The sequence below is a fragment of the Salvelinus namaycush genome, unplaced genomic scaffold (assembly GCF_016432855.1).
Source record: "Salvelinus namaycush isolate Seneca unplaced genomic scaffold, SaNama_1.0 Scaffold88, whole genome shotgun sequence".
Classification (NCBI taxonomy): Eukaryota; Metazoa; Chordata; class Actinopteri; order Salmoniformes; family Salmonidae; genus Salvelinus; species Salvelinus namaycush.
This window is the reverse complement of record NW_024061619.1, coordinates 381,222-393,963: the sequence shown is the minus strand read 5'-3', so window position 1 is coordinate 393,963 and position 12,742 is coordinate 381,222. Positions and strand designations below refer to the sequence as shown.

The window sequence follows — 12,742 nt, the reverse complement described above, 5'->3', positions numbered from 1 at the left end:
GTCCCCCATAAAGTAACATCATATACACAGTGGGGTGTGAAATTATTGACACCCTTAATAAAGATGAGCAATAATGACTGTATAAAATAATTCAAACACAACTATATTGTGTGCAAAAAAAGGGGGAAATTCTATTATTTTATACAATCACTCAGAGATTTTGTTTAACAAGTAATACAACAACAAATTGACACCCCTAAAGATTCTTATACAGTAGTCAGAAGTTTAGTATTTGGTCCCACATTCCTAGCACGCAATGATTTTATCAACTCTATAGATGTATATCATATTCCATTTGCATTTCCTTTTTGGTTGTGTTTCAGATGATGTTATAACGAATATAAATGAATGGTACATAACGTAGTGTGTCATTTTGGAGTCACAAAAATAAACACTTTCACATTAATGTGGATGCTGCCATGATTACCTCAACTGTTATATTTACAACAATAGAACCCATCTAATACAATTCATGACATATTTTATTATGACAATGCCGACCTAAAAAGTATTTTAACATTTCATCATGACGTCATGTCATCTCACATTATGAGGATCAATTCTATTTAGAAACTGTACAGGATATTGGTCAATGAATGCACCAGATTTAGTATGTGGACATAAATCATACACTCAACACACATCATACATATTTTCATAAAGTACCGTTTAAAATATGACACCTTTGTGAGGAGAATCTAGAGGAGAATCTCAATTACATTTCCTTGTTTCCTCGTGTCCTCTCCCCTCCGTCTCACAAACCCATTGGATGAGAAGGAAATGCTATTGAGTCTCCCTATGACCTCAAGCTAACTGATATCTCGTCCTAGATGATGACAGGGGGACGAACGACACTGGAGTTGAGACCAAAACACAGAGCGATGGAGGCGGCAGCGGAGGCTGGTGATTTAGTCTGGAGGAGAGCAGACTCCCAATTAAATAACTCACATCCCTTCCTGGTCCCCCCAGGGCCGTGTTTACGCACCGCACAGCAGTAGAACGCTCGGCCTTGGTTCGGGCCGCCGTTACACACCGTTAGACGCTTGGCTCGCCGCCCACAGTCGCACAGCGGGGCCGTGATCTTGGTGCTGCGGGTCGGCGGGAACGAGGACCGGTTAACGGACGAGGAGAGGATGGAGAACGATCCACCGACAGAAGTACGAGAGACAGAAGAGAGGCAAGAGGAGTCCTTGTGGATCGTGAAAGATGCTTTTGGCGTCTCTGCGTGCAGCCTTGAACGTGAAGTCGATGGGTTAGGGTTATGGACGACAGGTCTGGGCCTGGCAAAGGAAAGATTGGATGCAGAGCTGTTTGGTGTCTGTGTGTGTGAAGCAGAGAGGTTACTGCTGGTGGTAACTGGTTTGGGTCTAACGAAAGAAGGATTAGGAAGGTTTGTAGTAGAGGACATGGATGTGAAGTAGTTCCCAGGGTTTTTTGTTGTGAGAGGTCTTGACCGTGTAGCATGGAGGTTGGAGCTCTGGAGGCCTGGTCTGGGTTTGACAAAGGAATGACTGGATGCTGTTGAGGTATTGGATGAGATATAAATACTGGACGTAGAAGAGGTATTTGAGGCTCTTGGCTTGTCCTTGTAGATCACAAAGGAGTTGTTCGATGTTGCCGTTTGAGGTCTTAACTGTGTAGCTGAGCGGTTGGAATCGTGGGTAACAGGTCTGGGTTTGGCAAAGGAGAAACTACATGAACTATTTGTCCCAGAGGTGTTGTATATCCTCGTTGTCTCAGCTTTTGCAGAACTGGAGGATGTTCTCGATTCGTCCTTGTCGATCACAAAGGAGATTGACGTTTCCGTGGTCAGTCTTGACCGTGTATCTGAGAGGTTTGAGCCAGGGGTAACAGGTCTGGGTTTGACAAAAGAGGAAGTGGACAGACTAGTGGGTGCAGAGGGGTTGTAGGTCCTTGTTGTCTCAGCCTTCAAAGACACCAAGTTACTGGAGGACGTTCTACTATCGGTCTTGTGTACCAGTCTGGTGAGATGTTGGCAGGGCGTGTTGGTGGTATTGGAACTAGGCCTACTGTTGGTTGGACCTCTACCAGGATTTGAATGTACTGGGCTTGGACACAGCAAGGTCCTCCAACAGACCGAGCTATCATCCACCTCAAACCTCTCGTTCTCTGTGTACACATCAGCAACAGAAGCCTCGTCACCAACCATGACATCGCAGTCCTCCTCCAATACCACGTCGTCATACGAACCGCACGACTCCGTTTCCACCAAGATGGGCACGTCCTCCTCCATACTTCCTGTTTCCGGGTCAAGGGTCGGGTCTGGCTGGGGTAGATGGGTAATGCAATTGACAGTGGTGGAGACCAGAACGAGGCTGTTGATGTAGTGATGAGGAGAGGGGATATTGAAAGTCATAGGAGAGGAGACGGACCGTATCGTTCCTATTCTAACTGTTCTGCTGCTACCACTACCACCACACATTGGAGTGGTCAGACCATTTAGAAGGGTCTTTGGCGAAACAATACTCTGATACTGAACAGGTTCAGCGGTTAAGTTGGAGTTCACCTCTGTGTTGGGAACCATGTTGTCTGAAGGCTTGGGTCGTGTTTCAACAACGTCTGTGTTGCTAACTGGCTTGCTGTTGGGTCGATTTTCAAGATGGCCGCCGCTCTCTGTCGTCTTGGAGGGGTTTTTGATAGTGGTTTTGTTATCCCCCTTGTTGCTAGGACAACCATTCCCATTTCCAAACAGGGGTTTGGTCTTCAAAGGTGCCTAAGAGCTAAACAAATAAAATAAATCAATGCATTATAATATGTTTTTTTAAATTCTCCCTAATTACAATCTTGTCTCATCGTTGCAAGTCCCCAATGGGCTCGGGAGGCGAAGGTCGAGTCATGTGTCCTCCGAAACATGACCCGCCAAACCTCGCTCCTTAACACCCTCCCGCTTAACCCGGAAGCCAGCCGCATCAACTGACGACCAAGGTCAGCCTGCAGGCGCCCGGCTCACAAGAGCGCGATGAGCCAAGGAAAGCCCCCCCCAGCCAAATCCTCCTGTAACCCGGACGACGCTGGGCCAATTGTGCGCTGCCATATGGGACTCCTGATCACGGCCGGTTGTGAAACAGCCCGGGATCGAACCAGGGTCTGTCGTGACCCCTCTAGCAGAGATGCAGTGCCTTAGAACGCTGCGCCACTCGGGAGGCCCAATCAAAACATTTTTAACCAACTTTATTGATAGTCAGTCCAGTAAACAGAGAAGAAACCAAACAGAAGAAAACTGACCCGAAACAACGAGTGACTTCCTGAACTCCAATAAGAAACTGATTTTCATTGCAAAACCTTTTACATTTGCACTAATGAATACGAACCAGGTGTGTATGGAACGGGGGTGAGTCACCTGCGTGAGTCTTTACGGGAGGAGGAGTGGGTATTCTGGGGCGTTGACAGAAATCCAAGGGGGTTCAATGTAGGTCGCCCCTGGGTGAGTCTTTAGGGGCGTAGTACAGTAGTCCAGGGGTCGTCAGCACGGTGGGGTCGTTAGTACTGGGGGTGTAGTAGTGGGGGTTCGTCAGGAAGCCACTCACCCTCTCCAGACTGCGCGTAATCTTCATCACACAGCCATCCCTCATCATCCTCCAGGCCAGGTGGGCAGTGTTGCGGGCGTCGTCCAGACCTGCAAATAACATTCAACAAAAAATATTTTTGTGTCTAGACTTTCAAAAATGCTTAAGAGAAATATTCATTGTTTTATATGAATGTTGTTCATTGTAACTGTTATGGGCTTCATCCAGACCTTGAACCAAGATGTATATTATTCACAGTAACTGACAATGATGACTGGAGTCTTGTTTGTATGTTTTGATCCTAATGTTATTAAATGACTAGTGCAGAGAATGCTAATAGTTAGCTAGCCAGCCACTAGTGCAGAGAATGCTAATAGTTAGCTAGCCAAGCCACTAGTGCAGAGAATGCTAATAGTTAGCTAGCCAGCCACTAGTGCAGAGAATGCTAATAGTTAGCTAGCCAGCCACTAGTGCTGAGAATGCTAATAGTTAGCTAGCCAGCCACTAGTGCAGAGAATGCTAATATCTAGCTAGCCAGCCACTTGTGCTGAGCGATTAGTGCTTTTTTTGAGGATGGTTCGGTTTCAATTCGATTATTTTAAAAATAAATCAGGGTTTTCGATTATGTGGGATGAATGCTGTAACACAGAATCCAACTATTACTAAAAGTCCCATGATGGTAGGGACTGCCCATCACTGCCCATCCCCTATTAACCATTTATTCACTTTAATACAATATTTCAGTTGTTGTGTATATAACATTTGGTTGATCTATATAGAGCTGCTGCCTGACAAAAAACACTATTTTGTAGTTCCTCAAAGTAAATAAGGCAAACTTTTCTCACTGCTGATTACCAACTATCAATCACTTAGCTCATGTATTTTCAGGTAGAGAGATGTGAAGCAACAGCTGCTCTCCTCAGCCTCTTCCGTAGCAGGTATAACATAAAACAGACCGGACAAGTAGACGAGCAATGGATTACGGTAGTTAATTACCACATTGTATACGCTAAACTATGTGGAATATTAGCCTGTTGCAAACTACAACATCACACAGTTCAGGCCGGATCTAATGTATCTCTATAGAAACTACAACTCCCTACTACATCTCACAGTTCAGGCCGGATCTGGTGCATCTCTAGAGAAACTACAACTACCTACTACATCACACAGTTCAGGCCGGATCTGATGCATCTCTAGAGAAACTACAACTCCCTACTACATCACACAGTTCAGGCCGGATCTGATGCATCTCTAGAGAAACTACAACTCCCTACTACATCTCACAGTTCAGGCCGGATCGGATGCATCTCTAGAGAAACTACAACTCCCTACTACATCACACAGTTCAGGCCGGATCTGATGCATCTCTAGAGAAACTACACATTGAGCTCACAGAAGAAGAAAAAAAAAGACCTCAATGGAATTTAAATAATTGAACCGAAGTCGGTCAATTAGTTGTTTAAAAAAACAAAAAAACAACACGAATTTCTGTTAATCTCTCAGCACTATAAATGATAATAGAGAGATGTCTTTGGTCTGTGTGTACCTGAGTGCTCTCGTCCAGAGAAGCTCATCACTATAAATGATAATAGAGAGATGTCTTTGGTCTGTGTGTACCTGAGTGCTCTCGTCCAGAGAAGCTCAGCACTATAAACGACAATAGAGAGATGTCTTTGGTCTGTGTGTACCTGAGTGCTCTCGTCCAGAGAAGCTCAGCACTATAAATGATAATAGAGAGATGTCTTTGGTCTGTGTGTACCTGAGTGCTCTCGTCCAGAGAAGCTCAGCACTATAAACGATAATAGAGAGATGTCTTTGGTCTGTGTGTACCTGAGTGCTCTCGTCCAGAGAAGCTCATCACTATAAATGATAATAGAGAGATGTCTTTGGTCTGTGTGTACCTGAGTGCTCTCGTCCAGAGAAGCTCAGCACTATAAACGATAATAGAGAGATGTCTTTGGTCTGTGTGTACCTGAGTGCTCTCGTCCAGAGAAGCTCAGCACTATAAATGATAATAGAGAGATGTCTTTGGTCTGTGTGTACCTGAGTGCTCTCGTCCAGAGAAGCTCAGCACTATAAATGATAATAGAGAGATGTCTTTGGTCTGTGTGTACCTGAGTGCTCTCGTCCAGAGAAGCTCAGCACTATAAATGATAAGAGAGAGATGTCTTTGGTCTGTGTGTACCTGAGTGCTCTCGTCCAGAGAAGCTCAGCACTATAAATGATAATAGAGAGATGTCTTTGGTCTGTGTGTACCTGAGTGCTCTCGTCCAGAGAAGCTCAGCACTATAAATGATAATAGAGAGATGTCTTTGGTCTGTGTGTACCTGAGTGCTCTCGTCCAGAGAAGCTCAGCACTATAAATGATAATAGAGAGATGTCTTTGGTCTGTGTGTACCTGAGTGCTCTCGTCCAGAGAAGCTCAGCACTATAAATGATAATAGAGAGATGTCTTTGGTCTGTGTGTACCTGAGTGCTCTCGTCCAGAGAAGCTCAGCACTATAAATGATAATAGAGAGATGTCTTTGGTCTGTGTGTACCTGAGTGCTCTCGTCCAGAGAAGCTCAGCACTATAAATGATAAGAGAGAGATGTCTTTGGTCTGTGTGTACCTGAGTGCTCTCGTCCAGAGAAGCTCAGCACTATAAATGATAAGAGAGAGATGTCTTTGGTCTGTGTGTACCTGAGTGCTCTCGTCCAGAGAAGATCAGCACTATAAATGATAATAGAGAGATGTCTTTGGTCTGTGTGTACCTGAGTGCTCCCGTCCAGAGAAGCTCATCACTATAAATGATAATAGAGAGATGTCTTTGGTCTGTGTGTACCTGAGTGCTCCCGTCCAGAGGAGCTCAGCACTATAAATGATAATAGAGAGATGTCTTTGGTCTGTGTGTACCTGAGTGCTCCCGTCCAGAGAATTGTATCCCTAGATCCTGTAAAGCTCCATTCAGTCCCTTGGGTTTTCGGTTGTAGAACAGCTGAGAGAGAGACACATGAGTTAGACTGGATTAACACACACAGAGAGAGAGAGAGAGAGAGAGAGAGAGAGAGAGAGAGAGAGAGAGAGAGAGAGAGAGACACGAGTTAGACTGGATTAACACACACAGAGAGAGAGAGACATGAGTTAGACTGGGTTTACACACACACACACACACACACACACACACACACACACATACAGAGAGAGAGAGAGACACACACACACACGAGTTAGACTGGGTTTACACACACACACACACATACAGAGAGAGAGAGAGACACACGAGTTAGACTGGGTTTACACACACACACACACACACACACACACACACACACACACGAGTTAGACTGGGTTAACCCACACACACACAGAGAGAGAGACACATGAGATAGACTGGGTTAACACACACACACACACACACACACACCACCTACCCTGTACGTAGCTCTCACCTGAGTTAGACTGGGTTAAGACATCACCTACCCTGTACGTAGCTCTCAGGTCTATCCAGCTGTTCAGAACAGCAGGTTTGTGGAGCTGCTTCCGTTTACACTCATACAGCAGACACACCCCCAGGTCCCAGTCTGAAACAACACAACACAGATAATCAAGTTGAACAAGGTTATCCCCATTAAATGTTTGAGACTGTACTAAAGTGTGCAAATGTCCTTATTTTCTCTAAACCTTAACAAAGAATCCACTGGAAAGGCCGTATATAGTCAGATATGAGTCCTGGGCCTACAGAGAAAGGCAGTATATAGTCATATGAGTCCTGGGCCTACAGAGAAAGGCAGTATATAGTCATATGAGTCCTGGGCCTAAAGAGAAAGGCAGTATATAGTCATATGAGTACTGGGCCTACAGAGAAAGGCAGTATATAGTCATATGAGTACTGGGCCTACAGAGAAAGGCAGTATATAGTCATATGAGTCCTGGGCCTATAGAGAAAGGCAGTATATAGTCATATGAGTCCTGGCCCTACAGAGAAAGGCAGTATATAGTCATATGAGTACTGGGCCTACAGAGAAAGGCCGTATATAGTCATATGAGTCCTGGGCCTACAGAGAAAGGCAGTATATAGTCATATGAGTCCTGGGCCAACAGAGAAAGGCAGTATATAGTCATATGAGTCCTGGGCCAACAGAGAAAGGCAGTATATAGTCATATGAGTCCTGGGCCAACAGAGAAAGGCAGTATATAGTCATATGAGTACTGGGCCTACAGAGAAAGGCAGTATATAGTCAGATATGAGTACTGGGCCTACAGAGAAAGGCCGTATATAGTCAGATATGAGTCCTGGGCCAACAGAGAAAGGCAGTATATAGTCATATGAGTCCTGGGCCTACAGAGAAAGGCCGTATATAGTCACATGAGTCCTGGGCCTACAGAGAAAGGCAGTATATAGTCAGATACGAGTCCTGGGCCTACAGAGAAAGGCCGTATATAGTCAGATATGAGTACTGGGCCTACAGAGAAAGGCAGTATATAGTCAGATATGAGTACTGGGCCTACAGAGAAAGGCAGTATATAGTCATATGAGACCTGGGCCTACAGAGAAAGGCAGTATATAGTCAGATATGAGTCCTGGGCCTACAGAGAAAGGCAGTATATAGTCAGATACGAGTCCTGGGCCTACAGAGAAAGGCAGTATATAGTCAGATATGAGTCCTGGGCCTACAGAGAAAGGCAGTATATAGTCAGATATGAGTCCTGGGCCTACAGAGAAAGGCAGTATATAGTCAGATATGAGTCCTGGGCCTACAGAGAAAGGCAGTATATAGTCAGATATGAGTCCTGGGCCTACAGAGAAAGGCAGTATATAGTCATATGAGTCCTGGGCCTACAGAGAAAGGCAGTATATAGTCAGATATGAGTCCTGGGCCTACAGAGAAAGGCAGTATATAGTCATATGAGTACTGGGCCTACAGAGAAAGGCCGTATATAGTCATATGAGACCTGGGCCTACAGAGAAAGGCAGTATATAGTCATATGAGTCCTGGGCCTACAGAGAAAGGCAGTATATAGTCATATGAGTCCTGGGCCAACAGAGAAAGGCAGTATATAGTCATATGAGTCCTGGGCCAACAGAGAAAGGCAGTATATAGTCATATGAGTACTGGGCCTACAGAGAAAGGCAGTATATAGTCAGATATGAGTACTGGGCCTACAGAGAAAGGCCGTATATAGTCAGATATGAGTCCTGGGCCTACAGAGAAAGGCAGTATATAGTCATATGAGTACTGGGCCTACAGAGAAAGGCAGTATATAGTCATATGAGTCCTGGGCCTACAGAGAAAGGCAGTATATAGTCATATGAGTCCTGGGCCTACAGAGAAAGGCAGTATATAGTCATATGAGTCCTGGGCCTACAGAGAAAGGCAGTATATAGTCATATGAGTCCTGGGCCTACAGAGAAAGGAGTATATAGTCATATGAGTACTGGGCCTACAGAGAAAGGCAGTATATAGTCATATGAGTACTGGGCCTACAGAGAAAGGCAGTATATAGTCATATGAGTCCTGGGCCTACAGAGAAAGGCAGTATATAGTCATATGAGTCCTGGGCCTACAGAGAAAGGCAGTATATAGTCATATGAGTACTGGGCCTACAGAGAAAGGCAGTATATAGTCATATGAGTCCTGGGCCTACAGAGAAAGGCAGTATATAGTCATATGAGTCCTGGGCCTACAGAGAAAGGCAGTATATAGTCATATGAGTCCTGGGCCTACAGAGAAAGGCAGTAAGTCAGATATGAGTCCTGGGCCTACAGAGAAAGGCAGTATATAGTCAGATATGAGTCCTGGGCCTACAGAGAAAGGCAGTATATAGTCAGATATGAGTCCTGGGCCTACAGAGAAAGGCAGTATATAGTCAGATATGAGTACTGGGCCTACAGAGAAAGGCAGTATATAGTAATATGAGTCCTGGGCCTACAGAGAAAGGCAGTATATAGTCATATGAGTCCTGGGCCTACAGAGAAAGGCAGTATATAGTCATATGAGACCTGGGCCTACAGAGAAAGGCAGTATATAGTCAGATATGAGTCCTGGGCCTACAGAGAAAGGCAGTATATAGTCAGATACGAGTCCTGGGCCTACAGAGAAAGGCAGTATATAGTCAGATATGAGTCCTGGGCCTACAGAGAAAGGCAGTATATAGTCAGATATGAGTCCTGGGCCTACAGAGAAAGGCAGTATATAGTCAGATATGAGTCCTGGGCCTACAGAGAAAGGCAGTATATAGTCAGATATGAGTCCTGGGCCTACAGAGAAAGGCAGTATATAGTCATATGAGTCCTGGGCCTACAGAGAAAGGCAGTATATAGTCAGATATGAGTCCTGGGCCTACAGAGAAAGGCCGTATATAGTCATATGAGACCTGGGCCTACAGAGAAAGGCAGTATATAGTCATATGAGTCCTGGGCCTACAGAGAAAGGCAGTATATAGTCATATGAGTCCTGGGCCAACAGAGAAAGGCAGTATATAGTCATATGAGTCCTGGGCCAACAGAGAAAGGCAGTATATAGTCATATGAGTCCTGGGCCAACAGAGAAAGGCAGTATATAGTCATATGAGTACTGGGCCTACAGAGAAAGGCAGTATATAGTCAGATATGAGTACTGGGCCTACAGAGAAAGGCCGTATATAGTCAGATATGAGTCCTGGGCCTACAGAGAAAGGCAGTATATAGTCATATGAGTACTGGGCCTACAGAGAAAGGCAGTATATAGTCATATGAGTCCTGGGCCTACAGAGAAAGGCAGTATATAGTCATATGAGTCCTGGGCCTACAGAGAAAGGCAGTATATAGTCATATGAGTCCTGGGCCTACAGAGAAAGGCAGTAAGTCAGATATGAGTCCTGGGCCTACAGAGAAAGGCAGTATATAGTCAGATATGAGTCCTGGGCCTACAGAGAAAGGCAGTATATAGTCAGATATGAGTCCTGGGCCTACAGAGAAAGGCAGTATATAGTCAGATATGAGTACTGGGCCTACAGAGAAAGGCAGTATATAGTAATATGAGTCCTGGGCCTACAGAGAAAGGAAAGGCAGTATATAGTCATATGAGTCCTGGGCCTACAGAGAAAGGCAGTATATAGTCATATGAGTCCTGGGCCTACAGAGAAAGGAGTATATAGTCATATGAGTACTGGGCCTACAGAGAAAGGCAGTATATAGTCATATGAGTACTGGGCCTACAGAGAAAGGCAGTATATAGTCATATGAGTCCTGGGCCTACAGAGAAAGGCAGTATATAGTCATATGAGTCCTGGGCCTACAGAGAAAGGCAGTATATAGTCATATGAGTACTGGGCCTACAGAGAAAGGCAGTATATAGTCATATGAGTCCTGGGCCTACAGAGAAAGGCAGTATATAGTCATATGAGTCCTGGGCCTACAGAGAAAGGCAGTATATAGTCATATGAGTCCTGGGCCTACAGAGAAAGGCAGTATATAGTCATATGAGTACTGGGCATACAGAGAAAGGCAGTATATAGTCATATGAGTCCTGGGCCTACAGAGAAAGGCAGTATATAGTCATATGAGTACTGGGCCTACAGAGAAAGGCAGTATATAGTCATATGAGTCCTGGGCCTACAGAGAAAGGCAGTATATAGTCATATGAGTCCTGGGCCTACAGAGAAAGGCAGTAAGTCAGATATGAGTCCTGGGCCTACAGAGAAAGGCAGTATATAGTCAGATATGAGTCCTGGGCCTACAGAGAAAGGCAGTATATAGTCAGATATGAGTCCTGGGCCTACAGAGAAAGGGAGGGAAATAAGAATTTCTGATTTTCGCATCAATACGTTTCTTCCCATTTGAAGGTGACCCGGGTAACCTTTCCTATCCTAAGCTACTATACCTGACCAGGTGACAAAGGCACAGGGGCGCTGCTCTGCGACTGGAGCCCTCTGGTCCCTGGGGAAGACCACACCCCTCTGGTGCTCCAGAGCCTGGAGCCACCGGGAGAACCGGGACAGACAGATGGTGGGGAACCCCAGCCTCCACCTGTTGCTGTAAACAAAATGAATAACAGAGAGTGAGGAGGGGAACCCAGGCCTCCACCTGTTGCTGTAAACAAAATGAATAACAGAGAGTGAGGAGGGGACAGATGCACTGCCCTGTTGTAACAGACCTCTCAGTGGGCAGATGTTCCATTGGGTTCATTGTTTAGGAGTATGATGCACTGCCCTGTTGTAACAGACCTCTCAGTGGGCAGATGTTCCACTGGGTTCATTGTTTAGGAGTATGATGCACTGCCCTGTTGTAACAGACCTCTCAGTGGGCAGATGTTCCACTGGGTTCATTGTTTAGGAGTATGATGCACTGCCCAGTTGTAACAGACCTCTCAGTGGACAGATGTTCCACTGGGTTCATTGTTTAGGAGTATGATGCACTGCCCTGTTGTAACAGACCTCTCAGTGGGCAGATGTTCCATTGGGTTCATTGTTTAGGAGGATGATGCACTGCCCTGTTGTAACAGACCTCTCAGTGGGCAGATGTTCCATTGGGTTCATTGTTTAGGAGGATGATGCACTGCCCTGTTGGAACAGACCTCTCAGTGGGCAGATGTTCCACTGGGTTCATTGTTTAGGAGGATGATGCACTGCCCTGTTGGAACAGACCTCTCAGTGGGCAGATGTTCCACTGGGTTCATTGTTTAGGAGGAGGATGATGCACTGCCCTGTTGGAACAGACCTCTCAGTGGGCAGATGTTCCACTGGGTTCATTGTTTAGGAGGATGATGCACTGCCCTGTTTCAAGCACATGTGTAGAAGTCTGAATACTGGGGCTTGTGAGCTGTAAACTCATAATTCAGCCAAGTCTGAAAAGAGCACCATACAATTTGATTTGTGATAGACACTAACCAGATGTATTTGTCGGGTAAATTAGATTCCTGTTGGGTGGTTCTTATCAACAGACTAAAACCTTCTACTTTTTCCACACAAAAAAACTGTTACCTTTTAGTTAATTTTGAATTCTCCATATTGAATGAGTTCATTTTGAATTCTCCCTATTGAATTAGTTCATTTTGAATTCTCCCTTTTGAATAAAATAATCAAATCTGTTGAAAAAGGTTTATTTTTTGAATTACTAACTTCTTAGCTTTGTAAAACAGCCAATTGTATATATCCTTTACAAAACTGCAACTATATGTCTACAAGAATTGTAATATAATAAACATAACCCATGCATTATCCTCAATTTTGTCATCCTTCCATTTTGTATG

The 12,742-nt window shown here is 44.9% G+C and overlaps 1 protein-coding gene across 1 annotated transcript; it reads right to left on the bottom strand.

Moving 5' to 3' along the window:
• Positions 1–826: 826 nt before the first annotated feature.
• LOC120043211 (ERI1 exoribonuclease 2-like) lies at positions 827–11,749 on the bottom strand. The gene is made up of 7 exons (XM_038987857.1): positions 11,718–11,749; positions 11,375–11,526; positions 6,993–7,093; positions 6,426–6,507; positions 3,440–3,637; positions 2,121–2,259; positions 827–1,232 (listed from the first exon to the last, which is right to left on the bottom strand). The coding sequence occupies exons 1-7, from the start codon at positions 11,747–11,749 to the stop codon at positions 827–829; spliced, it is 1,110 nt and encodes a 369-aa protein (XP_038843785.1).
• Between the last annotated feature and the right edge of the window lie 993 nt (positions 11,750–12,742).